A 27,218-nucleotide genomic window follows, 5' to 3' on the forward strand; every position below is an offset into this window, starting at 1 on the left:
AGTTAGGATAGTACCTGGTACCACTTTTTTTGTACCTGCCCTGTCGAGGTTCCAAGCGAGCTTGAAAACATGGAAGACTTCTGATTGGACAAGAGTGACTGAAAGCGTGCAACAAAGCAAAACAAGCTGTTCTGCTGTTTGCCGTCCAGATAATGGTTTTATCAGACAAGAACAACGTGTCTTTGTGGGTCTGTCCCAGGAGTCCTTGCATTGAAATAGGTTAATTTCAGTGTCAGTGCATAGGACCAGACTCGTTTTTCAAGCAATCGTATTTTCCCCAAACTCCTCTCGGTTTGGACCTATGCACTGGTGTTGAAATCAACTCACCATCCCCGTGAGAGATGTTACCTGGCATTCATTACACTGGTCAAAATAGTAATGTCAAGCCAAACAGAAGCAGCCTACCAAGCTTTCTAACTATTTTTGCAGTCTGCAATGTATTAAAACCAAAGTTACTGCTCACGCGTGCTTCCTCGCTACTACCGGTATAAGCGCTGCCTTGTTTACAGTAGGCTACTACCGGTATTAGCGCTGCCTTGTTTACAGTAGGCTACTACCGGTATAAACGCTGCCTTGTGTACAGTAGGCTACTACCGGTATAAACGCTGCCTTGTTTACAGTAGGCTACTACCGCTATAAACGTTGCCTTGTTTACAGTAGGCTACTACCGCTATAAACGCTGCCTTGTGTACAGTAGGCTACTACAGGTATAAACGCTGCCTTGTTTACAGTAGGCTACTACCGCTATAAACGCTGCCTTGTGTACAGTAGGCTACTACCACTATAAACGCTGCCTTGTGTACAGTAGGCTACTACCGCTATAAACACTGCCTTGTGTACAGTAGGCTACTACCGGTATAAACACTGCCTTGTGTACAGTAGGCTACTACCGTTATAAACACTGCCTTGTGTACAGTAGGCTCCTACCGGTATAAACACGGCCTTGTGTACAGTAGGCTACTCGAGTCAATCAGCGTGGTATTATTGAGGTTATGTAGGTTGTTTTAAATGTGTTAGTGTTGAGTTGTTAAGTGTATACACATAAATCTAACAGAACATTGGAGTTACGTCTTCTTTTATACTGCAGGGTGATAATTCTATTCTAGCTTTTCACTCTTTTTCAAACAGAGTCTGTGACCATGAGTCGAGCCGGTAACATGCAGTGGAAAAGTGTCATTAGTGCTGCACCGGGAAAGAAAACGGAACAGTGACCAATGCCTGAAAAGTACAACATAACAGAAGGCAAAAATGACATAAACATTGTAAGGACTGGCTGGGCATACCTGCTCTGGGTTCTTCCACCACTTCTCCCATTGGTCAGTGTAGTTGGCAGTGATGGACAGGTACCCAATAGGAGCATCAAACCACACATAGAACACCTACAGAAGAAGTTAAGCCAAAGTAGACTTCTGTTAGAGTGTATTGGAATGAGAGTGAGCAGAGAGAGGTTGAGAGAAGGTGGCCAGATACCTTGTCAGAGAAGTCTGGGTGAGGCACAGGGGTTCCCCACTTGAGATCTCGGGTGATGCAGCGGGGTTTGAGTCCGTCCCTCAGCCAGGAACGGGTGATCTGTTTGGCGTTGGCCGTCCAGTCTCCAGACCCCATTGACTTCTCCAGCCACTGCTCCAACGGCGCCTCCAGCTGCCCAGACAGACAGGGAATGTGAGAGGTCTTTAAAAACACATCTATGCCGAGTTTTGCCTTAAAGTCCAGAAATTTTTCGGTTTCCACATTCATGGGCCAGGGCCATTTGGCCACGGCCGAGTAGCCCGGCTCTCACTTTGTGCCAAGCCCCGGACTAGGATTTAGGGCGGGTTTTGTGGGTTGATGTGTAAAGTGGTGTGAAAATGCGGCATGTTGTCCTATTCGAATAGCGATGTGTATCATTTACTTAGTCTTTGTCTATCTGTAAAGTAATGCGCTGTCCAATCAATGTCACTCAATTTGGCTGAATCTGAGCAGGCAATATATCACTATACACTTAAGAATTCATCTGGCTGATTCTGTCTTCTGTCACATCATCAATAAACACTAGTGACCCAGTACCATTGGAAGCCATGCATGCCCATGCCATCACACTGCAAACACTGTGTTTTACAGATGATGTAGTATGCTTCGGATCATGAGGCGTTCCAAGGCTTCACCATACTTTTTTCTTCCCTTCATTCTGGTACAGGTTGATCTTAGTTTCATCTGCCCAAAAATGGTGTTCCAGAACTGGGCTGGCTTTTTTAACTTGTCTAACTTGGCCTTTCTATTCTTGAGGCTTATAAATGGTTTGCACCTTGTGGTGAACTCTCTGTATTTGCTCTCATGAAGTCTTCTCATTATGGTAGACTTGGATAATAATATGCCTACCTCCTGGAGAGTGTTCTTCACTTGGCTGGATGTAGTTAATGGGTTTTTCTTTACCATGAAAAGGATCCTATGATCATTCACTACTGTTGTCTTCCATGGATGTCCAGCCCTTTTTGTGTAACAGAGCTCAGATCTCTCTGATGGATATTTTTTTTTTGCAGCCTAAGAATGGCCTGTTTCACTTGCATTGAGAGCTCCTTTGACCGCATGTTATCGATTCACACCCACAGCTTCCAAATGTGAATGCCACATCTGGAATCTTTTACCTGCTTAATTGATGAAGAAATAAAAGAATAGCCCACACCTGTCCATGAAACAGCTTTTGAGTCAATTGTCCAAATACTTTTGGTCCCTTGAAAAAGAGGGGGCTACATATTAAATACTACATACTAAACCGTTCCTATAATTTGGATGTGAATACCATCAAATTAAAGCGGAGAAACTGCAATTTAAGCCCATATAATTTTTTTAACTGCAACTTGAATATATTTTGGTAAATAGCCAAAATAACAAAACTTGTGTCAGTGTCCAAATATTTCCGGATCCAACTGTATATGTTATCACTGACTTACTAGCATGGTGTAAACTGTGACAGCAACTGGGAGTGTGTGAGCATACCTTTGGCAAGTCCAAGAAGAGGTGTTTTGAGGAGCGAACCACAGGAGTCTGATTGCAAACCTTACATTTAGGCTCCTGGAGAGAGAATACATTCAGAATTTGGCCTTCATGCCATTCACAACAAAAAAGAAACAAGCTAATGTTTGATGGTAGTTGTGGATGTCCTGCAGAGGGTCCCCCTCTCACCTGTAGCTCTACAGCGTTGATGAGCTTGCCACACTTGTCACACTGGTCTCCTCGGGCCTCGGGGTAGGCACAGAAGGGACAGGTGCCCTCGACGAAACGGTCGGCTAGGAAACGTTGGCACATCTCGCAGCGCAGCTGTTCCACCGTGTCTTCCAACAGGAAGCCTCGCTCGTGGAGACGCCAGAAGATGTTCTGGGCTATCCTGACAGAGGGAGCAGAGAGGGTAAGGGAGTGAAGTCACCCACCACACAGTTAATGTCCCTTGTAAAATGTGTGCAGCCACGCAGCTCCTCCAGGTAATAACATAGATAATAATAGCTTGTGTTTGTGAAAGGAAAGGGGTGATTTAACTTTTAATTTGTGTGATATTAGACATTGAAAGGGTCTCAGTGGGTCGAATGTCTCTAACATGTGACAATTCTTCATCTCATATGAACTGTTAAAGAAGCACTGTAACACTGTGTTTGTGTATGTGTGCATGTTTGTGTGTATGTGTGTGTTGAAGTGTGGTGAGACAGTTTCCACTCTATATCTAAACTCAGCAGGATTTTCAACAAGCATTTTCATCTATTCTCCACCACCGGGTCATTTTGACCCTAACATTAAGATATCACTTTTTTTTTAGAGGCCCTTGAAACTGTTCAATTTGGTTGCCATTCGTTTCATATTTTCATAAAAACAATGTTAAGGATATCAAGTTTCATGCAGATCAAAAAAACCTAGATGCAAACAAATCTTCTTTCGAAGTATTCAAACATAACATAACATAAGGGGTTAAGCTTCCAGGCAGAGACAGTCAGGTTTTGATTTAATATCTTCTGGTCCAAGTTGTCCCAATGGAGATGAGGATGATCTGTATCTTTCTTCCTACGCCAAACACACCTCTGGTGTTGGTTTCCAAAAAGCTTTTAGTCTCATCTGACCAAAGAATTTGGTCCCATTGAAAGTTCCAGTAACATTTGGCAAACTAGATGCTTAAGTTTGTTGTTTGATGACAGCCAAGGTTTTTTTTTTATGGCAACCCTCCGAAACAATGTGTGGTTATGTAGGTAGAGTCTGATCATAGTTGTGGAGACTGTCTGACCCCAAGATCAAAATAACATCTGCAGTTCTCCAGCTGTGATCTTTGGAGATTCTTTGGCCACTTAAACTATCCTTTTCACTATGCGTGGGGTCAATATAAACACACGTCCTCTCCCAGGCTGATAGTTAACATTTCCAGTTGCATTAAACTACATAATTATTGCATTTTCAACCACTGACCTATCTTCTTATTGCCATTTCCTGTTTTATGCAGCTCAAAAACCTTTCGTCGCACATCACTGTATTAATTGGTGATGACTATGGGAAATCTTTTGCTGGACCGCGTAAGAGCCAGCCAAGAAGAGCAAATGTCTCTTACTGACTGAGTGAGTGACTGACTAACTACCCCTTGTTAAATAGCATAGGATTTGTTCCGGATATACAAAAACTTCAGTATCTATGTTATTGTAAGCCAAAACTAAAACTGTTTACAGTATTGAGACTATTTCTGGTGGATTTTTGAAGTATGCATCCGTGAATGCTTTTGGGGGTAATATAGGGTAAAAGAGCAGGGGTTTCCACGATTCTCTCGTCTTTTGACTTAACGAAAAAGTCAGTTATCACCTCTCTTGATAGTTACTGTATCAATGTCATTCACGAATGAAAGAAAAACAAATGTTTTTGTGCCATGAAATGAAATAGCTTAGGTAGGGAAAAGTTCATCTTCAGTTTCGCTAGCAACTGCTAAATTGTTATGACTATTCCAAGTAGTAAGTTAGTAGATATTAGTAAGCCTGTTACTGGCTAATAAACTGTTAAAATGGCCAGTGGCAAATACATTTCATAGATACTATTTCTGGTGGCGGTAAACTTAATAAAAATTTTTAATCAGTTTAACACAATGCTCAATAGTGTCTAGCAAATTGATAGCCCTGTGGCGTAGTGGTTAAAGGTGCAGCCTCTCATGTGGGAGAAAGGGGTTTGAATCCAGTTAGGGCAATCCCTTTTAATTGCGGGTCGGCTTAACTAGGCTTGACTGGTTCCATTTCTGGTTTTTAAATACTTTTACTTCAATTAAAGGTTATATTTTTGAGAATATTTTGAATGAAAGACCAAGAGGAGAAACACCAATGAATATTAATCATTTATTGCCATCATTACAGATGAAAACCACTTAAAATCTTAAAAATATGCATTTTGACTGGTCCCCTGGGATTTTTGCCCAGCTTCTAAAAGTCAATAATGTGAAAAACAAAGTGATTTTAATTATAAAAAAATTATTTAAGGAAAAGTGAAACTCTTTTTCCATTTTTAAATATACAGCTCTGGAAAAAAAGAGACCACTGCAAAATGATCAGTTTCTCTGGTTTTACTATTCATAGGTATGTTTGAGTAAAATGAACAATTTGGTTTTATTCTATAAACTATTGACAACATTACTCCCTAATTCCAAATAAAATATTGTGATTTAAATTATTTATTTGTATCAAAATATCCCAAAAAAGGTGCATTGTTTTCAGAACTCAAAGAAGAAAACAAATGTATATTCATTGTTCAACAACAATATACTAATCTTTTATTATACTAATCTTTTTTATAAATCAATATTTGGTGGAATAACCCTGATTTTTAATCACATCTTTCATGCGTCTTGGCATACTCTCCATCAGTCTGTCACTTTGCTGTTGGTTGACTTTATGCCACTCCTGGTACAAAAATTAAAGTAGCTCGGCTTTGTTTGATGGCTTGTGACCATCCATCTTCCTCTTGATCAAATTCCAGAGGTTTTCAATGGGGTTCAGGTCTGGAGATTGGGCTGGCCATGACAGGGTCTTGATCTGGTGGTCCTCCATCCACACCTTTACTGACCTGGTTGTGTGGCATGGAGCATTGTCCTGCTGGTAAAACCAATTCTCAGAGTTGGGGAACATTGTCAGAGCAGAAGGAAGCAGGTGTTCTTCCAGGATAACCTTGTACTTGGCTTGATTCATCCGTCCTTCACAAATCTGCCCGATTCCAGCCTTGCTGAAGCATCCCCAGATCATTACCGATCCTCAAATTTCATAGTGGGTTCGAGACACTGTGGCTTGTAGGCCTCTCTGGGTCTCCATCTAACCATTAGATGACCAGGTGTTGGGCAAAGATGAAATTTTGACTCAGAAAAAAGTCATTCCTCTACGGTCCAATCCTTATGATCTTTTGCAAACTTCAGCCTGGCTCTTCTTTGCTTCTCATTTTGCACGACTTCAGCCCTGCCCCTAGGAGCCTGTTTCGAACCGTCCTCGCAGTGCACTTTACACCCCAGCTGCTGTTTGCCATTCTTTTTGTAGGTCAATTGATGTTATCCTACAGTTGTTGAGTGACATTTGAATGAGTTGACGTTTTCTCCCACTGCCATTCTGTAGCTTTGTTGTCCCCAATGTCTGTTGCTTGACCTTGTTCTTATGAATCGCTGTTTTTGAAATTTTCAGGATGGAAGCAACATGACGCTCACTGTATCCTTCTGCCAGTAAAGCCAGAATTTAACCCTTCTTTTCCTCATTCAAAGCTTTTCTTTTCAACTCTTTTGGTCATGCTGAATAGTTTTTTGTTTTTAATTTAAATTACCTTTGAGGTATTACTAGCACTGTTTTAGGCATCCAGCTGGTCCTATTGCAAGAGGATAGTGATGACCACAGAAGTGGTTTTATACTTTTCCTCATTCAATTAGATTTGGTTCAGGTAATCACCTAATCAGTACCTCATTAAGTAAAATGAGGTATGCCTGTGTTGGAATTTAACAGACACTGCAATGGAATGGCTGCCATACATGTAGAGATGCTGATTTAAGAAAAAATAGGAGTGGTCTCTTAATTTTTTCCAGAGCTGTGTATTTCAAGACCATGAATAATGTATTAAAAATGAATATTTAACTGTGTTACTACTTTTCTATCAAATGCCTCTTTGGAACAGCATAGCCTGATAGGTAGTAATTGTCTCCAATTAGTTATTTTTAAAAAGATTTTCTGATGTTTGATAGAGAGGTACATACTTCATGTTAATTACCCTTAAGTCATATAGTAAATAACTTAAATGTTAAATTTCATCAGTGCTGCCTATGCAGTGTCATTAGCTTCATCACACGGCTAGCAACTGCAAGTTTATGCCTAAATCGTCAATCCTGTTACCTTTTTAATGGTAACAGGGTTGACATAATGGTAACAGGATTGATATACATACTTAGAATCGCCAATAATATTACAATTTAGTTACATTTTAGTTGATGTGCACAGGAGATAACTGACAATGCAAAAATGATGGTGGTAATGTAATTAAGAGAAATGGTCTATCCTGAGGCACAATGGCAATTTCTACCCCAATATTATTTTGGCAATCAAAGAAGGATATGCACAAGTCAAACACGTACACCGCATTAGAAGAAAATGATTCTTCTTGCCAGCTTGGGAAGACATAATTTTGCAACAGTTAAATAAGAATATCAGTTTAATCTCTACTCCCTGGCTAGTTACTGAGCACCAAATGAAAATTCAAAGGTAGATATGGGCAAAACTCTTTGGGTAAATTAAAAGACAGAGCCAGTCTGGGTAGAGCAATAGCACAAAGGTTTTTAGTGTTCTTAAATGTAAAAAAAAACCACATGCAGCTATTTGAAGGCTAACATCAAATCCCTTTTTAAGAAAAACACATTAAGTAGTACTCCTCGAGATAAACAATTATGTATTATCTCAAGTAGGTCCATCTAATTTACTATTAAGGAACATTTACTGTTACATAGGGGAGAACAAGTATTTGATACACTGCCGATTTTGCAGGTTTTCCCACTTAAAAAGCATGTAGAGGTCTGTAATTTTTAAATCATAGATATACTTCAACTGTGAGAGACATAATCTAAAACAAAAATCCAGAAAATCACATTGTATGATTTTTAAATAATTAATTTGCATTTTATTGCATGACATAAGTATTTGATCACCTACCAACCAGTAAGAATTCCGGCTCTCACAGACCTGTTAGTTTTTCTTTAACAAGACCTCCTGTTCTCCACTCATTATCTGTATTAACTGCATCTGTTTGAACACATTACCTGTATAAAAGACACCTGTCTCCACACTCAATCAAACAGACTCCAACCTCTCCACAATGGCCAATACCAGAGAGCTGTGTAAGGACATCAGGGATAAAATTGTAGACCTGCACAAGCCTGGGATGGGCTACAGGACAATTGGCAAGCAGCTTGGTGAGAAGGCAACAACTGTTGGCGCAATTATTAGAAAATGGAAGAAGTTCAAGATGATGGTCAATCTCCCTTGGTCTGTGGCTCCATGCAAGATCTCACCTCATTAATGCGCATTAATGATCATGAGGAAGGTGAGGGATCAGCCCAGAACTACACAGCAGGACCTGGTCAATGACCTGAAGAGAGCTGGGACCACAGTCTCAAAGAAAACCATTAGTAACACACTATGCTGTCATGGATTACAATCCTGCAGTGCACGCAAGGTCCCCCTGCTCAAGCCAGCGAATGTCCAGGCCCGTCTGAAGTTGCCAATGACCATCTGGATGATCCAGAGGAGGAATGGGAGAAGGTCATGTGATCTGATGAGACAAAAATAGAGCTTTTTGGTCTAAACTCCACTCACCGTGTTTGGAGGAAGAAGAAGGATGAGTACAACCCCAGGAACACCATCCCAACTGTGAAGCATGGAGGTGGAAACATCATTCTTTTCTGCAAAGGGGATAGGACGACTGCACCGTATTGAGGGGAAGATGCATGGGGCGAGATCTTGGCCAACAACCTCCTCCCCTCGGTATGAGCATTGAAGATGGGTCTTGGCTGGGTCTTCCAGCATGACAACGACCTGATATACACAGCCAGGGCAACTAAGGAGTGGCTCCGTAAGAAGCATCTCAAGGTCCTGGAGTGGCCTAGCCAGTCTCCAGACCTGAACCCAATAGAAAATCTTTGGAGGGAGCTGAAAGTCCGTTTTGCCCAGCGACAGCCCCGAAACCTGAAGGATCTGGAGAAGGTCTGTATGGAGGAGTGGGACAAAATCCCTGCTGCAGTGTTTGCAAACCTGAACTACAGGAAACGTATGATCTCTGTAATGGCAAACAAAGGTTTCTGTACCAAATATGAAGTTCTGCTTTTCTGCTTTTATGTCATGCAATAAAATGCTAATTCATTACTAAAAAATTATAAAAATTACAGACCTCTACATGCTTTGTAAGTGTGAAAACCTGCAAAATCGGCAGTATATCAAATACGTGTTCTCCCCACTGTATATGATAGGATTTTTTTTTTCTCATGTTAATGTTTGTGAGTTTGTTTTAACCTGTACAAATGTTATTTACTTATATAATGTACAGACAGGTGACAAATGAAAAAAATTTACCAAAAATTGTGAAGGAACAGAACAAATGCAGATGCTTCCATACAGGTGTACTACATGATACAATTAAGAAAGTAACATCCTATCATGCTTTGTGGCATGTCCAATATTGAGCAGGCCCAGTTAACCCGGTTTTTGGATGAAGGAGTGTTCATTATTGTGTCTCTTCCAGTATCACAATTCCCCCATCTACAGGACACTAGTGGTCACTGAATGACTTGATTAGTATAAAAATGAGGAAGTCATAAGCTATGTCCTTCAAAATAATTTTCATGGGAGATTTTGGACTGGTGTGATCCACCACCATGATCAAAACACCAAATGAGAGAATATCTTTTGGAAGAATGGTGATTCATCCCTACAGTAGAGTTCCAGACACTCTGCCAAGGCACACTAAAGCTGTTCTGGCGCATCATGGTGGCCCAACACTAAACTGAGACACTTTATGTTTATTTTTCCTTTAACTTTTCACCCATCTGTATAAAATGTATGAAAATGCCTCTCATAGGGGAAAAGTAAATTAGAAACTTGGTTGCAATTGTTTAAATGTAGCGTTATTAAAACTAAATAAACATGATTTTTCCATCCACTTGTCTGGCTCAGAAAAACAGGATTAGGCTGTTGTGACTCTTCTGAACAGGTCTGTGTAAAAAAGATTAGATTTTTGTTTGGACGATCCAGTCAACGTGACGTACAATGCTGCTAATAGAATGTGTTGTGTCACTGACAGAGCTGTTTAACGTTTCACATTAACACAAATGTAGCCTCCCAGGCTGCCCTCAAACCTCCAGAAATTGCATGCTTGCTTGTGCAAGTGAAGCACATTGCAACCATTTTTCACGGTAGCACTACGGCCATTCAAGTGTATAAAGAGAAGCACAAGTAGCTAGACATGGGTGTACACAACCTTCTGATTGATGTGGTGACCCAGCGGAAGTGTGCTGGATATCCATGAAAGGTTCATCGAGCAGCAGACAGCAATCTTGGTAGCACCACTGTCACTAGTTATGTGCAGTTCGAATAATTCATTCTTTTTAAACTACTTTTTAGTGACTCGTTCAACTATTCATTTCATTCGAACAGTTTGTCAAACTTCTCCAACATCAATTTGGTCCTCCAGCTAAGTGCTCTGAACAACAGCTCTTTACATTCGCAGAAAAAAATAGATCAAGCCAGGCAGAATTATAAATATATGTTTATAACTGATAAATAATGGTCAGTTTGCAGTAATTAATGCATATAATTATTGATTTTGATACACATTCATTAATTGGAAGACACTGACAGTGGTTTTGTTCAAAAAAAGTATTGTGACAATTGACTTGCTCAATTTCATAGTTAATTTGAAGGAGTTTAATAACATTGTCACTTGCAGAACTCATGTACAGCGCAAATTATTTGTATATGTGTTTCTTTTCAAGCCATATATGTGTGCTCCTTTTTGATTATATACAAACCTAAGTATTCAACATTGTGCTCCTGGTGCCTGTTTGTCTCCACTGCACACTCGCACATTACAGTAGTATATAAATTAGGTACTTTTTATTTTAATTACTGATATTCTGTAGGGGGAAAAAAATCATCATCAATATATTTTGGTTAGTTATATTTGGTTAATAAAAGGCAATTCAATTAAATGTTTTGGGTCTAGTCTTCCATGTTTAAAATGAATGCTTAGTAATCTCCCATGTAATACAAGCTAGAGGGTTCCCTGTGAAGTTCATTGCCTTCATTCTGAGAGAATCTTTCTGATAATATATATTGGTATTCTATTTATAAATATAACCAAATAAAATCAAACTCTAATTTGAATCAAATCAGGATCTTGTGAAACAAAACGAATTGAATCGGGATAACAGTGCAAAACACAGCCTTATTTAACACTACAATTTTCTATATGAAAATGACATAGGATTTGTAAGTCACACCTATAGGTGTAAACTATGCTGAAATAACTACAATAGCCTACTGGCTACTGTCTGAAACTTGTGGTGGAAATCTGAAACTTATGTTTTGATGTTATTATTATTTTATATGAAGTTGGCAGCTGATTACTCAGAGTGCAGTCATACGTAGGCAGACATATTTTGAATGTCCCATGATAGAACTTCAGACTCAAGACATTTATTTAAGAAACTGTAACTTAAAGTGGGTACAGCCACAGTGCTCACTGGAATCATGTGCTGGAAGTTGCACAGAATTTGGACAAAAGTTTCTGCTCAGGAGATCAGACATGTTCTCAGTAACCCAAAGAATTTGAGGGAACAATGCTCACAGGCCCTGTCAGATAGGTGGTTGAGACAATGCGAACAGTGTGCAAAGCTGTCATCAAGGCGAAGGGTGGCTACTTTGAAGAATCTAATATTAAATGTATTTTGATCTGTCTAACACTTTTTTGTAGTGATGGCCATTCGAGGCTTCATTAGTGTTATTTTAGCAGCAGGGTATTATGCTGGCAGCACTCAGATTTTCTTTATCACAATAAAAGCCATCAATGAAATGTATAAGGCAATATAGTTAACAATCTAGTCTGTGAAAAAGAATAGACAAGAATAACATTGGAATGGACATAAAATGTAGACTAGATTGTTAACTACATTACCAGATATATTTCAATGATGGCTTTTATTTAAAAAAGAAAACCTGAGTTAGCACTGCTAGCATAATATCCTGCAGCTAGAATAACGGTAAATGAAGCCTCGAATGGCCATCACCACTATTTTAGTTACTACATCTGTGTTAATCTGTGTTATTTCATAGTTAAGATGTATTCACTATATAATGTGGAAAATAGTAAACATTTACAAACAGAAAATGTAATTCAAAAAAGAACAGCTGTCTAACTAGACATTAGCCATAACGGGACTTATAACTCTTGAATGTTTAATTCAAAACTGTTGACATGCCTATTAGACCATATCCAGAGAAAACATTCGTCAGGCAGACATGTACAACTACAGAATGTATTAAAGAGTCCATCTCCGACAAGAGACCTCAGTCGCTGCCAACAAAAGCTTTGGTAATGACAGAAAGACTAAAAATGTCTTCCATAGAGACCATTGTAATTACATTGTCTTTGGCATGTTTTGCTCCTCACAAAAGTGGCTGTATGTGTGTAGCGATTTAAACCTACAACTGCTGAATAGGCATCGACTGCACGTCTTTTATATGTGCTTAGTTACTGTTGTTAATCAATTGCTTCCCTATTTAACAATCTGATGATAGGTAATTAAAGGGATGGTTGATGGGTTTGGAAACCTGTGGCCCTCCTATCCCATCCATTTAAATTGTAATCCAACACCAGTACTTTTGCTTTGGTTAGTAATAAAAACAACTTTTTATAAATCAGTGTATGATGTGCGTACTGAGCGTTTAATGCAAACAAATGGGTTTTTGAAGATTTTAGCTCACACACCTAAAGAATTTGAAGTTGGCTATTTATACATGAAACTGACACAAGTGAAAATAAATCTGCTTAGGTTTTAACCAAAGATTCTCTTTCAATTGAACCCAAATGGTGCCTTTAGGAGTTTGGTTAAATAATATTGTTTAAATAACATTTACAGTAGTTGTCAAATTCTATCAGTGTTGACAACAAACACGGGCACAGAAAACAACTACTCACTGGGTTTGTTTCTCCGTGGTGGTGCGGCCAAAGTAGTCGAAGTCGACCTGGAACCACTGGTAGATGGAGGCATGGACGGTGTGATACTTATCACATATCTGCTGTGGCGTCAGGCCCTCCTCACGGGCCTTGTTCTCTGTAGCCGTGCCATACTCGTCTGTCCCACACACATACAGCACGTTCCAGCCACGCAGACGACCATACCTGGCAGAGGGTTGTGAAAGGGAGCGAGTGGGAGACGTTGTCTTTACAATCCTAATTTGACCCTAAAACCAACAGCCCGTTCCAGACAGTCTGAAGACCGTGGAGAACGAGAGAGAGATGTGAATAGAGCGTTGGTGTTACCTGGCGTAGACGTCAGCGCTGAGAACACAGCCGATGATGTTGCCCAGGTGGGGGACGTTATTTACATATGGCAAGGCGCTGGTCACTAGGATGTTCCTCTTGCCCTCTTTAGGGAGACTGGAAAGGGCAGAAACAGCCAGCCAGACATGTTATTAACATTTTACATTTACATCTTACTGCTCAAGCTCACAACTCAAGCCAACAATCCGTGTTTGGACTAGGGGTTAAAAAAGGTTGACTTTTAAAAAGGTTGACATTTATAGCATAAAGTGTATATGTTAAGTACCACAATTGATCGGGGTACCCTGATTTTGCGTTTTTATTTGCGACAGAACATTTAAGTAACATGTAGATAATCGTTATTTCTAAGTGATATCAAATCGCATTAATGGGAGGAGGGCAATAAAACCAGACGATGCGATAGTTTGACCCTGCTCTCCCTGATTGGTAGAATTACATTTAACACATTTTATTAGATAGCAATTGAGTACCAATAATGAAAACAATGAATGTCAAATAGTTTCGATGTGCATAATGATTTTACTTAAAAATAGACAGAAGAGGAACTGAAACTAAAAGACTAATTAGAACATTGGTGGATGGAAAATGTATATAATAATTGTTTGTCAATCAACATAATATACTGTTGTTGTTAGTTTTTCATATTAGTTCATGTATTTCTTCACAAAGTGCAGTCAAGTGCATTAGTTGGGAGAGAGCAATGTTTCATTGCCCTAACTCTAACCTGCTCTTCCTGAGTGAGAGAGCAGCATGTTTCATTGCCCTAACTCTAACCTGCTCTTCCTGAGTGAGAGAGCAGCATGTTTCATTGCCCTAACTCTAACCTGCTCTTCCTGAGTGAGAGAGCAGCATGTTTCATTGCCCTAACTCTAACCTGCTCTTCCTGAGTGAGAGAGCAGCATGTTTCATTGCCCTAACTCTAACCTGCTCTTCCTGAGTGAGAGAGCAGCATGTTTCATTGCCCTAACTCTAACCTGCTCTTCCTGAGTGAGAGAGCAGCATGTTTCATTGCCCTAACTCTAACCTGCTCTTCCTGAGTGAGAGAGCAGCATGTTTCAAGACAATGAGTCCAACACTTCAAGCGATTCATGATGTCGCAACATAACCACCTGTTTTACTTTTGGCTTATTATATGTAGCCAATGAAGCTTGTAGCCAACTAGCCGTCATTTATTTTGTCTCTGGCCGGATTCGATCCTGTGTGTCAGACTTTATCTCTAACCACTACGCTATTTAACAATTGGTTGCCAGTCAGTCAGTCACTCTCTCACTCTGCTTACATGGCCCGGCAAATAAAATAAATCCTAGCTTAGAAGGGAAGCTATTGTTCAGCTGTCATAGTTTCAAGGGGAAGCTATAGTTCCACCATTGTTGTGCCAGGAAAGTGTAGAGCTTTTAGCTGGCGCTGCCCTACCATAGGTAGAGACGTCGGGTATGAGCTTTGCCTGAAGGTAGAGAGGGACAGTTCCCTTTGCTGTTGCAAGCTTCAACTGGAAGCCAGTGTAGCGTTCAGAGGAGTGGGGTGATATTGGGGAACTTGGGAAGGTTGAACACCAGTGAAGCACTACAAAGACATAGCTGGCTAAAGAAATATATATGACTAACAAAAGAGCAAGAAATAAGGCATAGGTATATTTTTAGGGTAAATAAGCTTGTTTAGTATTGCTGTGTACAATGGATTATTAAAATGTTATTGTATTTACTTATAGTACCATTTAACAGACTCTATATTCCAGAGCGACTTGGAGGAGCAAATTAGGGTTAAGTGCCTTGCTAACATTAGCAGAGTCTTCGCCTGGTCAGCGAAGGGATTCAAACCAGTTGTATGGTATACTAACATGGGATGTTGTCTATCTGAAATCATGGGTCTGTCTGCCAATCCTTTAGCCCAGGTGACTGTTGCAGACAGGATCTCTTCTTCTGACATCACACGATCCCCATCAGCAACCTGCTGGAGACAAAATATACACTCATCAGTCCAAACTGTGAGGCTGAGAAGAGTGACAGAGTGAACCCCTCATTGGGAGCATAAAGAACATTGTATGTTTTAAATGTTTTTTTATTCAACACAAACAAAAAATATTACAGGATCACACTATTCCAGAAAACAGCATTATAAACAAGCATTAGCACCTTTTACATGACCTTGGGTACCCCCCACCCCATCAACACCCCTTAGACTCACAGCCTGCCAGACAGAGCCGAGAACCCCACCAGGTACACCAATTTGGACAGCATCGTGGTGTATAGCTTTTTAAATAGAATGGATTTCAGATCTTATCCAATTGGGATACATTGTAACTGTATTGAATTCTTTCCTAATGTAATTTCTTTGCCAATTTGCTGAGAGATATATCAACTGATGGGACTTTCTATTCCCAGAACTTCAACAGTAGTTTTCTGCTGTAAGGGGACTATACCCAAGCCACGAGAACAGCTAATTTTGTATGTGGGTAATGATGAGGAAAAAAAGGCCAGTACGGAGAAGTTGCGATATAAAAATATTTTAACCAGTCATCACAAGTCAGCTCTGGAAACTCCTGGACCTTTGTACATGCAAATGACCTCTTAACACTTGTCTTTTGTCCTCATTCTAATTTCCACAGTTACACTCAGCAGGCAGCCTAAAGTAAAAAAATTAAAATATAATACTACTTAATATTACTTAATACTACTTAATAAACTAAATAGTATTTAGATTTTTCAGTGCGTTTAAATGGACCTACTTATTTAAAAGTGTAGTGTACTTATGTATATATAGTATATTTTAAATACATTCTGAGTATATATCAAGTCAACTAAAACCCTATTTCTAATCATATAAGTATACACAATTATAAGTGTGTCCACTTTAACACACTGAATATTTAGTATATGTAGTTTAGACATACATTTAGTAAACTACATTGTTTTAAAATAGTAATTAAAGCACAATAAATGTGATTCCAAAAGAATACAGTGTAAGTATACTACTATTTTTACTTGGGCAAGCCGACATTTTGTAGGCTTATCTTTCTTTGAGTTCCTTTAAAAAAAGAAAGTGAAAGCAAGAATTATAGATAATAAAAACAAAATGTTGCTGCTTGTTTTTGGAGGACCTCATCAATTTGACTAAGGTGATCATGTGACTGTTGTTCCCATCTAAGAATAAGGTGATTGATTAGGTCATGAAATTAAAATTATGAATTGCATTGACCACTTTTGACTCAATATGGCTCTTGGGTCAAAATCCCCCCAGCTTAAGAGGTATGGAGCCTATACGCATAAATATCTGACTGTACCCTCATTAAAAAAGTTCCAATATCAAATAAAACTCATATTCAACAAGTATTTGAGATGAATGGTTAACAGCTATGTACCTTTAAAAAAAAAAAAAGAAGAAGAAACAGGCAATACAATAACACAACACAAAGGAAAAAAACTCTGCTCTTAAAACTAAAAATGTCTTTCCTCTATCCAGTGCCTGTGTTCTTTCGCCCATCTAAACCTTTTCTTTTCATTGGCCAGTCTCAGATATGGCATTTACTTTGAAACTCTGCCTAGAAGGCCAGCATCCCAAGGTCGACTCTTCATGTTGAGATTTTCAGTTTCTTGGCAATATCTCCCATGGAATAGCCTACATTTCTCAAAACAAGAATTGACTGACAAGTTTCAGAAGAAAGTTTGTTTCTGGCCAATTTGAGCCTGTAAGTGAACCCACAATTGCAGACGCTTCAGATTCTCAACTAATCTAAAAGTAGGGGTGGGTATTGGCAAGTACCTTGTGATATGATACAGTGGATATAAAAATCTACACACCCCTGTGAAAATGCCAGGTTTTTGTGATGTAAAAGAATGAGACAAAGAAAAAAAAGAAAAACTTTTTCCACTTATTATTATTATTGTGACCTATTATGTGAAGAATTCAATTGAAAAACAAACAGAAATCTTTGAGAGGGAAAAATAAAAATCTTACAATAACCTGGTTGTATAAGTGTGCACACCCTCTTATAACTGGGGATGCAACTGTGTTCAGAATTAACCAATCAAATTCAAACTCATGTTAAATAGAAGTCATTACACACCTGCCATCATTTAAAGTGACTGATTAATCAAGCTGCAATGCACTGTGTGCTCTGACAACTTTATATCAGTTCCAACATTCACTTTTTCAGAAATTTGACCTACAGTAGCTCGTCTGTTGGATTGGAACACACAGGCCAGCCTTTGCTCCCCCCCGTGCATCAATGAGCCTTGGCCGCCCATGACGCCCATGCTGCACACAACTGGAATAAACTACCAGAAGATCTTAGATGTGCACCAAACGTATACTTTTTTAAAATCCAGGTTAAAAACAATTCGTACTGCTTTTATAGCTTCCTATGTAATGCAAGTTCTGGTGCTATCAGAGGAATAATCTCTTTTCACGCCCCTATGAATGAGTGCTTCACTCCACTGGGGGAAAAGGTTTTCAGACCTCCTGATGGGATGTTTTCAGGCCTTTTGATGGGAGGTTTTCAGGCCTTTTGATGGGAGGTTTTCGGGCCTTTTGATGGGAGGTTTTCAGACCGTTTTATAGGAGGTTTTAATAAAACCTGTAAATCCAGGTTAAAAAACACTTCTCTTTTCATGCACCTATGACCGAGTGCATAAACATAACCACACTGTTTAGCCTTACAGCTTCATGTGTTTTTAATTAGTTTTTACTCTATTATGATTTTCTTATTCTCTGTTTTATTTGTTTTATATTTTGTTTTCTTTGTAAATAACATTGATTTTCTTCTATAAATGAAGTGTGCTATATAAATAAACATGCTTGATTACTAGTACTTAAAATGAACGTCCCTCAAGAGTTACGGTGCTTCTGTAAGTATTTTTTCATCACCTCACAAAAAGTCAACATTGTTTTAAGCTATTCAATTGTCATTGAACAATACAAGTACAGAATAACAAAATGCGGTTAGCATCTAACCAGAAGTGAAAATAGAAGAAAACAAGTCTTTACAAGTATTAATATCAGAACTGCTTCATAAGGTTTGGATTTACTCATTCCAGGGCATCTACCCAAAGCATTGTCTGAAATGGGCACATTAATCAGCACTATACCCCTGCCATCCATCTACTTACATCTGGATGTAGTTATTTTGTAATCATTAATTAATATTGTTTTTTACTTGATTTTAGTCTTTCTATTGCTGCATTGGTATTGTGTCAATGCTTTATTGCTTTAATTACGATACAGTGAGGAAAAAAAATATTTGATCTCCTGCTGATTTTGTATATGTTTGCCCACTGACAATGAAATGATCAGTCTATAATTTTAATGGTAGGTTTATTTGAACAGTGAGAGACAGAATAAAAACACAAATATCCAGGAAAATTTTATACATTGATTTGCATTTTAATGTGTGAAATAAGTATTTAATCCCCTCTCAATCAGAAAGATTTCTGGCTTCACACCTGCCCACAGAAGCAATCAATCAGTCAGATTCTAAACTCTCCACCATGGCCAAGACCAAAGAGCTGTCCAAGGATGTCAGGGACAAGATTGTAGACCTACACAAGGCTGAGATTGGGCTACAAGACCATTGCCAAGAAGCTTGGTGAGAAGGTGACAACAATTGGTGTGATTATTCGCAAATGGAAGAAACACAAAAGAAATGTCAATCTCCCTCGGTCTGGGGCTCCATGCAAGATCTCACCTCGTGGAGTTGCAATGATCATGAGAACGGTGAGGAATCAGCCCAGAATTACACGGGAGGATCTTGTCAATGATCTCAAAGCAGCTGGGACCATAGCCACCAAGAAAACAATTGGTAACACACTACGCCGTGAAAGACTGAAATCCAGCAGTGCCTGCAAAGTCCCCCTGTTCAAGAAAGCACATGTACAGGCCCATCTGAATGATTCAGAGGAGAACTGGGTGAAAGTGTTGTGGTCAGATGAGACCAAAATCAAGCTCTTTGGCATCAACTAAACTCGCCTTGTTTGGAGAAGGAGGAATGCTTCCTATGACCCCAAGAACACCATCCCCACCATCAAACATGGAGGTGGAAACATTGTGCTTTGAGGGGGTGTTTTTCTGCTAAGGGGACAGGACAACTTCACCACATCAAAGGGACGATGGACGGGGCCATGTACCTTCAAATCTTGGGTGAAAACCTCCTTCCCTCAGCCAGGGCATTGAAAATGGGTCGTGGATGGGTATTCCAGCATGAAAATGACCCAAAACACCAAGCCAAGGCAACAAAGGAGTGGCTCAAGAACAAGCACATTAAGGTCCTGGAGTGGCCTAGCCAGTCTCCAGACCTTAATCCCACAGAAAATCTGTGGAGGGAGCTGAAGGTCCGAGTTGCCTCCTGAGATGTGTGCAAACCTGGTGGCCAACTAGAAGAAATGTCTGACCTCTGTGATTGCCAACAAGGGATTTGCCACCAAATACTAAGTCACGTTTTGCAGAGGGTCGAATACTTAGTTTCACTCATTAAAATGCTTGAGAGAGAAAGGAAAATACACAGGCTATATATTAGTTCTAACTCTGAATACGAGCAGGATTTTTTTTTTTGGTGGATATAGCTTTACTTGTTCTAACCGTAATACACTGATAATGAATTGACTGAAGCTTGCCAGCAGCAAAAGGGGGGTGATGGTGAACCAGTTAATCCCCAACCCTTGCCCAGAATATCCGGAGGCAATGTGTACTTTGTATTATAACATAGCAATCTGAAGCCTTACTAACAATCTGTCTTGTCCCCACGGTTTGAACTAGGTAACTTATGGAACTGCATTTGCCTTTAGTCCTCTTCTGACTTCCTGCCTGTTGGGCCCCATCTGGGGCCTCCCCCGGATAGGGCCACAGTGTCACTGGACCCTCGGTCTCAGCCCCAAGGCTTTACGCTGCTATATTATAGCACCGTGCCATAATTTCTCACGTTCCCATATCTCACGAACACATCCCGGACTGTCACATGTTTCCCATCTTCCACACCAGGTCCCAATTGTCATCATTTGTATGTGTATATGTTTCCCCTCTGCTCCCCACATTGTGGATCATTGTTGCTGTCATTGTTTGGTTGTTAATCGGTGAGTTTTGTTTAATGTACTGTTGAATGTTGATTATTAAGACGCATGTTGCGCACTTTTATTTCATTTAGTCAGTAGTTAGTTTCGTTTTCCGTTCGTGTTTGGTTTGTTTGTTGTTTTAATAAAGGTCCCCCCAGGAAATTTTTAGGGGGGGGCTGAGTGGGTGCCCGAGGGAAGTCCCGTCGGCGCCCCCTCTATGTCCGGTGCCTCCTCGACCCCGTGCAGGCTGGCCAGGCTGTAGGCTGGCCATTAGGCACGCACCGCTTCCTGCTCCGTGGCCTTCCGCTGCCCCTGTCCCTGCGCCACGGCGCTGATCGCCCCCTGCTGCATCGGAGCAGCAGCCAGCGCCCCCTACCTGCCAGCAGCGGCAGTCAGCGCCCCCTGCTGCATCGGAGCAGCAGCCAGCGGCTCCTACCTGCCAGCAGCGGCAGCCAGCGCCCCCTGCTGCAGTGGAGTAGCAGCCAGCGCCTCCTACGTGCCAGGTGTGGCATCCCGAGCCTCCCGAGGCCGTGGAGGAGTGGCCTCTGCCGCCTGAGGAGGTGGAGGAGTGGCCTCTGCCGCCTGAGGACATGGAGGAGTGGCCTCTGCCGCCTGAGGTCGAGGAGGAGTGGCCTGCACCGCCTGAGCTTGCCGGGTTTTGGCCGCCACCGCTCCCTCTCCTGTCCCGGCCGCCCCGGCGCCCCCTCCTGTCCCGGCCGCCCCGGCGCCCCCTCCTGTCCCGGCCGCCCCGGCGCCCCCTCCTGTCCCGGCCGCCCCGGCGCCCTCTCCTGTCCCGGCCCCTCCTTCGGCTCTTCCGGCTACCGACCCACCGTCGGCTCTTCCGGCTACCGACCCACCGTCGGTTCTTTCGGCTACCGACCCACCGTCGGCTCTGCCGGCTACCGACCCATCGTCGGCTCTCCCGGCCCCTGACCCTCCGCCGGCTACCGACCCTCCGTCGGCTCTCCCGGCCCCTGACCCTCCGCCGGCTACCGAACCTCCGCCGGTTCTGCCTCCCCGGCCTGTCCCGACGGCTCCGCCGCCCTGGTTAGTCTCGGCTGTTCCGCCCCATCGGCGGGTTTGTGCCGATGGGGGTTCTGCGCTACCCCGCCCCCCCTCCCTTGGGCTAGGGTTCGTCTTGGCCCGTCCGAGATTTCGTCTTGGGCTAGGGTTCGTCTTGGCCCGTGCCATAATTTCTCAAGTTCCCATATCTCACGAACACATCCCGGACTGTCACATGTTTCCCATCTTCCACACCAGGTCCCAATTGTCATCATTTGTATGTGTATATATGTTTCCCCTCTGCTCCCCACATTGTGGATCATTGTTGCTGTCTGGTTGTTAATCGGTGAGTGTTGTTTAATGTACTGTTGAATGTTGATTATTAAGACGCATGTTGCACACTTTTATTTCATTCAGTCAGTAGTTAGTTTCGTTTTCCGTTCGTGTTTGGTTTGTTTGTTGTTTTAATAAAACCCACAAACGCGATATATGCATGCGTCTGGTTCCTCCAACACTACACCACGACAAGTCGTTACACTTGCCCCACACCATTTGCAGAGTTATCGTTTGTTTTATTGTTTTATTTTGTAAGTTGATTCAAATTCAACCAAGGCACTAATCTTTTATCTGGGAGTATTGTCCATGCATCCATTGATATCATTCATTCAGTGAGGGGCTGATTAGCACCTGGTTACCATTAGCAGCTGCCTGGGTACCAACGCCAAGTGGCATGTGTCTCTGTCAAATAAAAATAAAATAAAACAGGTAAATAGCCTCTAAATAGTTTTTGGAAGGAGGAGGGTAGTTCTATTTTAATTACAAACCTAAACGCCAATTGTCGTAGGCATTTGGCGGTTCAAGTGATAAAAGTAGGGAAGATTAGGAGAATGGTCCGTGCTAGAAACGTTGCCAGTCAGGATTTTGACTGTCCATGAATGTTGATAGTTCCTTAGCGGTTACTCTTCGTGAAAAGTCATGACATGAACCAGCTTTGGAGAGTTAAGTAATTAAAGACTTGGAATTGGCAACATTTGTAAGAGGAGTAAAGAAAACTAGGACTGAAAAACATGGGTAAATGGTGCAGTGTGGATTTCAAATCGGTTTATGCTCACTTGACTTTGTTGTCCCTTACCTCAGGGCTGTTGCAGGGCTGGTTGTCTCTCTTCTGAGCCTGGCTATGGGGCGGGGCAGGCTGTTTCTGCATGTAGGCCTTCAGAGCCTCAGACTTCAGTCCCTTCCCTTGCAGTACCTCCTGGGCTGCAGACTCACAGGCCGCCAGCATGCCAACACGCTCAAACCAGTTCTGCACCTTTCCCTGGTCACCTAAAGTTAAAGGCCGTTGGGAACGAAAGCCACACGCGGTCATACATTGAAGTTCAATTCAACACCTATGCTGGATTGTAAACTAGGGTTGTGGCAAACCTTAGCGCATAAACAGGAATTTTATCAGTTCCATTAAAATTACACAGAATAATATTTCACATATTTGCATATTTTTGGTTTGGGGATTTTTTGAAACATCAGGAATCTCAGTTCCCTTAAACGTTAATGTGTAAATGGTCACAACCCTAATTTAAAAACACTCACCTAACACCAAACCGTGGTCTGACAAGATGGGGTAGAGAGCTGCCCAGAGAACAACGTCTGCCACAGAAACGATTTCCTGAAATGAATGTCATTGTGCTCTTTATTTTTGACATTTGTGCATTTTCTGACAGATTTGAAGACATTTGTAAAGTTAAAGGTGTTCCCAAAGCTGAAGGAATCGGAGGAGTTGAAGCAGTGTATTATGATGAGTGTGTGTCTGTTAAAAATAATGAATTTGTGGAGGTGAAGGTCTTTGCGAAGATAAGTTGTGAAGGTGCGTGGTGAGTTATGAAGGTGTGTTGGGTACACATACAGCAGTAAGGAATGGCGTAGTTTTCTTGCACAGACTCTGTTCCAGGTAACTGAGTTGTCCCTGTAGAGCACTAGAGGCTTCCGATCCTTTCCCCTGCAGCACTGCCAGGTGGAGGGCCTGAGCCACTGCGGGCTGAAGAGAAAACATGAAAATGTCTGTAATTTAGCAAACACTTATCCATAATAAAAATTGTATACATTAATGTATAGGAATTACTATTCATATAATATAGAGGACCAGTCAAAAGCTTCACAGACAGTGTCACTAGCAAAGCACACCCACACCATCACACCTCCTCTTCCATGCTTCACGGTGGGAACCACACATATAGATCTGTTCACCCACTCTGCGTCTTACAAAGACGCAGAGTTTGAAACCAAAATTCTGAAATTTAGAATAATCAGACCAAAGGACAGACCACAGGTCTAATGTCCCCTTCTCGTGTTTTCTTGGCCTAAGCAAGTCTCTTCTTATTATTGATGTCCTTCAGTCATGGTTTCTATTGCAAGCAATTTGACCATAAAGGCCTGATTCACACAGCATTATCTGATCAGCTGATGTTGAGATGCGTCGGTAACTTAAACTCTGTGAAGCATTGATTTAGGCTGCAATCTAAGGTGCAGTTAATTGCCAATTTCTGAGGCTGGTAACTGTAATTAACTTATCCTCTAGACCAGAGGTAATTCTGGGTCTTCCTTTACTGTGGTGGTCCTAATGAGAACCAGTTTCATCATAGTGCTTGATGGTTCTTGCAACTGCACTTGAGGAAATGTTCTAGGCCCTTGACATTGTGCAGACTGACTTACCTTCAATTCTTAAACTAATGACAAGCTGCCTCTTTGCTTGTTTGAGCAGTTCTCCATAATATGGAGTACAGACAAAAGGATTGTCTTCTGTATCAATGTAGCTTGTCACAACACAACTGATTTGCTCAAATGCAATTAAGAAGGAAATAAATTCCAGTAATTAACTTTTAAGAAGAGACCTATTAAATTAAATCCATTCCAAGTAATTAATTCATGAAGCTTTACTGAGAGGATTCAAAGAGTTTGCAAAGCTGTCATCAAGGCAAAGGGTGGCTACTTTGAAGAATACACAATATGAAATGTATTTTGATCAGTTTAACACTTTTTTGATTACTATGTGTTATTTCATAGTTTTGATGTCTTTACACTTCACATTGTGAAAAACAGTCATACTTAAAGAATTACCCTAGAATGAGCAGTATGGTACAGTATGTGCAAAACAGCTGTTGCTACACTAAGTATTTTTGAACATTTAAGGCAGAAATTAGACATTGGATATCCATTGATTGGTAGTCAGCCTTTTGTTGATGTAGACAGACAATCCAAATTACCTGAAGTTCAGAGGCCTCCCATTCAAGCCACTGGTTATTAAGATCACTGGATGGCTGTCCGCTCACCTCACCCAGATACCTATGAAAACATGTGTTGATTAAAGACCGCACCAGTCAATGAATGTAGGAATAGACCATGGTAAATTAATGAATATACAGGTGCTGGTCATAGAATATCATCAAAAAGTTGATTTATTTTCAGTAATTCCATTCAAAAGGTGAAACTTGTATATCATATTCATTCATTACACACAGACTGATATATTTAAAGTGTTTTTTTCTTTTAATTTTGATGATTATAACTGACAACTGATGAAAACCCCAAATTCAGTATCTCAGAAAATTAGAATATTGTAAAAAGGTTCAAAATTGAAGACACCTGGTGCCACACTCTAATCAGCTAATTAACTCAAAACACCTGCAAAAGACCTTTAAATGGTCTCTCAGTCTAGTTATGTAGGCTAAAACAATCATGGGGAAGACTGCTGACTTGACAGTTGTCCAAAAGACGACGCACAAGGAGGGCAAGACACAAAAGGTCATTGCAAAAGAGGCTGGCTGTTCACAGAGCTCTGTGTCCAAGCACATTAATAGAGAGGCAAAGGGAAGGAAAAGATGTGGTCGAAAAAAAAGTGTACAAGCAATAGGGATAACCACACCCTGGAGAGGATTGTGAAACAAAACCCATTCAAAAATGTAGGGGAGATTCACAAAGAGTGGACTGCAGCTGGAGTCAGTGCTTCAAGAACCACCACGCACAGACGTATGCAAGACATGGGTTTCAGCTGTCGCATTCCTTGTGTCAAGCCACTATTGAACAAGACACAGCGTCAGAAGCGTCTCGCCTGGGTTAAAGACAAAAAGGACTGGACTGCTGCTGAGTGGTCCAAAGTTATGTTCTCTGATGAAAGTACATTTTGCATTTCCTTTGGAAATCAAGTTCCCAGAGTCTGGAGGAAGAGAGGAGATGCACAGAATCCACGTTGCTTGAAGTCCAGTGTAAAGTTTCCACAGTCAGTGATGGTTTGGGGTGCCATGTCATCTGCTGGTGTTGGTCCACTGTGTTTTCTGAGGTACAAGGTCAATGCAGCCCTCTACCAGGAAGTTTTAGAGCACTTCATGCTTCCTGCTACTGACCAACTTTATGGAGATGCAGATTTCATTTTCCAACAGGACTTGGCACCTGCACACAGTGCCAAAGCTACCAGTAACTGGTTTAAGGACCATGGTATCCCTGTTCTTAATTGGCCAGCAAACTCACCTGACTTTAACCCTATGGGGGTATTGTGAAGAGGAAGATGCGCCAGACCCAACAATGCAGAAGAGCAGAAGGCCACTATCAGAGCAACCTGGGCTCTCATAACACCTGAGCAGTGCCACAGACTGATAGACTCCATGCCACGCCGCATTGCTGCAGTAATTCAGGCAAAAGGAGCCCCAACTAAGTATTGAGTGCTGTACATGCTCATACTTTTCATGTTCATACTTTTCAGTTGGTCAACATATCTAGAAACCCTTTTTTTGTATTGGTCTTAAGTAATATTCTAATTTTCTGAGATATTGAATTTGGGATTTTCATTAGTTGTCAGTAATAATCAGCAAAATTAAAAGAAAAAAACACTTTAAATATATCAGTCTGTGTGGAATGAATGTATACATTATACAAGTTTCACTTTTTGAATGGAATTACTGAAATTAATCAACTTTTGAATGATATTCTAATTTTATGACCAGCACCTGTATATGTTTAAAATAATATACAGTACCAGTAACTGAGCCAATGACGAATATGGTTTTAAACATTTTAATTTTGAAACAGTTTATATTCTCAAGTGATACTTACGAACATTCACGTTTTGTCACACTACATTACTTTACAGGATAAAAATAAATTTGGTATTACCATGATTAATTACAATTTCAAAGAAAGTGCAATAAAATATAAATGTATGTTGTCAAATATTAAACATTAAATAAATGAAAGATGTATTATAATATTTTTTACCTCACTGGATGTGCCCTCAGATCGATTTAAAGTGAACTACGACCTTTATAATAACATGAAACCAGGAAAGCCTAGTTCAGCCGGCCCGCAATTAGAATGCATTGTATTCGAACCCAAGGTGTTTGAGTATCCTGAAGAAATCATAAGACACAATTCAAAAATCCAACAGAAATAGTCGCAATATAACAGTAAACTAGTGATGGCTTTTCTTCTAACAGCAGGATATTATGCTAGCAGTGCTAACTCAGATTTCTTTTTCAAAATTAAAGCCATCATGGAACTATATAAGGCAAAATAGTTAATGTAGTCTGTCATTTTATGTTTAATGTCCGTTCCAATGTTGTTCTT

General features: G+C 40.8%; 1 protein-coding gene across 3 annotated transcripts in view; it reads right to left on the reverse strand.

Annotated features, from left to right (window-relative positions):
- mars1 (methionyl-tRNA synthetase 1) overlaps positions 1 to 27,218 on the reverse strand; it is a 56,623-nt gene that overhangs the window by 19,845 nt on the left and 9,560 nt on the right. For 2 of the 3 annotated variants that reach the window (XM_020045119.2, XM_020045117.3), the window contains exons 3-13: positions 24,866 to 24,944; positions 23,509 to 23,640; positions 23,196 to 23,271; positions 22,741 to 22,931; positions 15,404 to 15,516; positions 13,546 to 13,662; positions 13,201 to 13,404; positions 3,163 to 3,364; positions 2,977 to 3,051; positions 1,471 to 1,641; positions 1,284 to 1,379 (exon numbers count right to left, since the gene is read on the reverse strand). In XM_020045119.2, the coding sequence (XP_019900678.2) occupies positions 1,284 to 1,379; positions 1,471 to 1,641; positions 2,977 to 3,051; positions 3,163 to 3,364; positions 13,201 to 13,404; positions 13,546 to 13,662; positions 15,404 to 15,516; positions 22,741 to 22,931; positions 23,196 to 23,271; positions 23,509 to 23,640; positions 24,866 to 24,944 (1,456 nt within the window). The remainder of the gene's footprint in view (positions 1 to 1,283; positions 1,380 to 1,470; positions 1,642 to 2,976; positions 3,052 to 3,162; positions 3,365 to 13,200; positions 13,405 to 13,545; positions 13,663 to 15,403; positions 15,517 to 22,740; positions 22,932 to 23,195; positions 23,272 to 23,508; positions 23,641 to 24,865; positions 24,945 to 27,218) is intronic. The other variant, XM_020045118.3, reaches the window with a different exon arrangement.

Source organism: Esox lucius, chromosome 17, assembly GCF_011004845.1.
Source record: "Esox lucius isolate fEsoLuc1 chromosome 17, fEsoLuc1.pri, whole genome shotgun sequence".
NCBI classification, from domain to species: domain Eukaryota; kingdom Metazoa; phylum Chordata; class Actinopteri; order Esociformes; family Esocidae; genus Esox; species Esox lucius.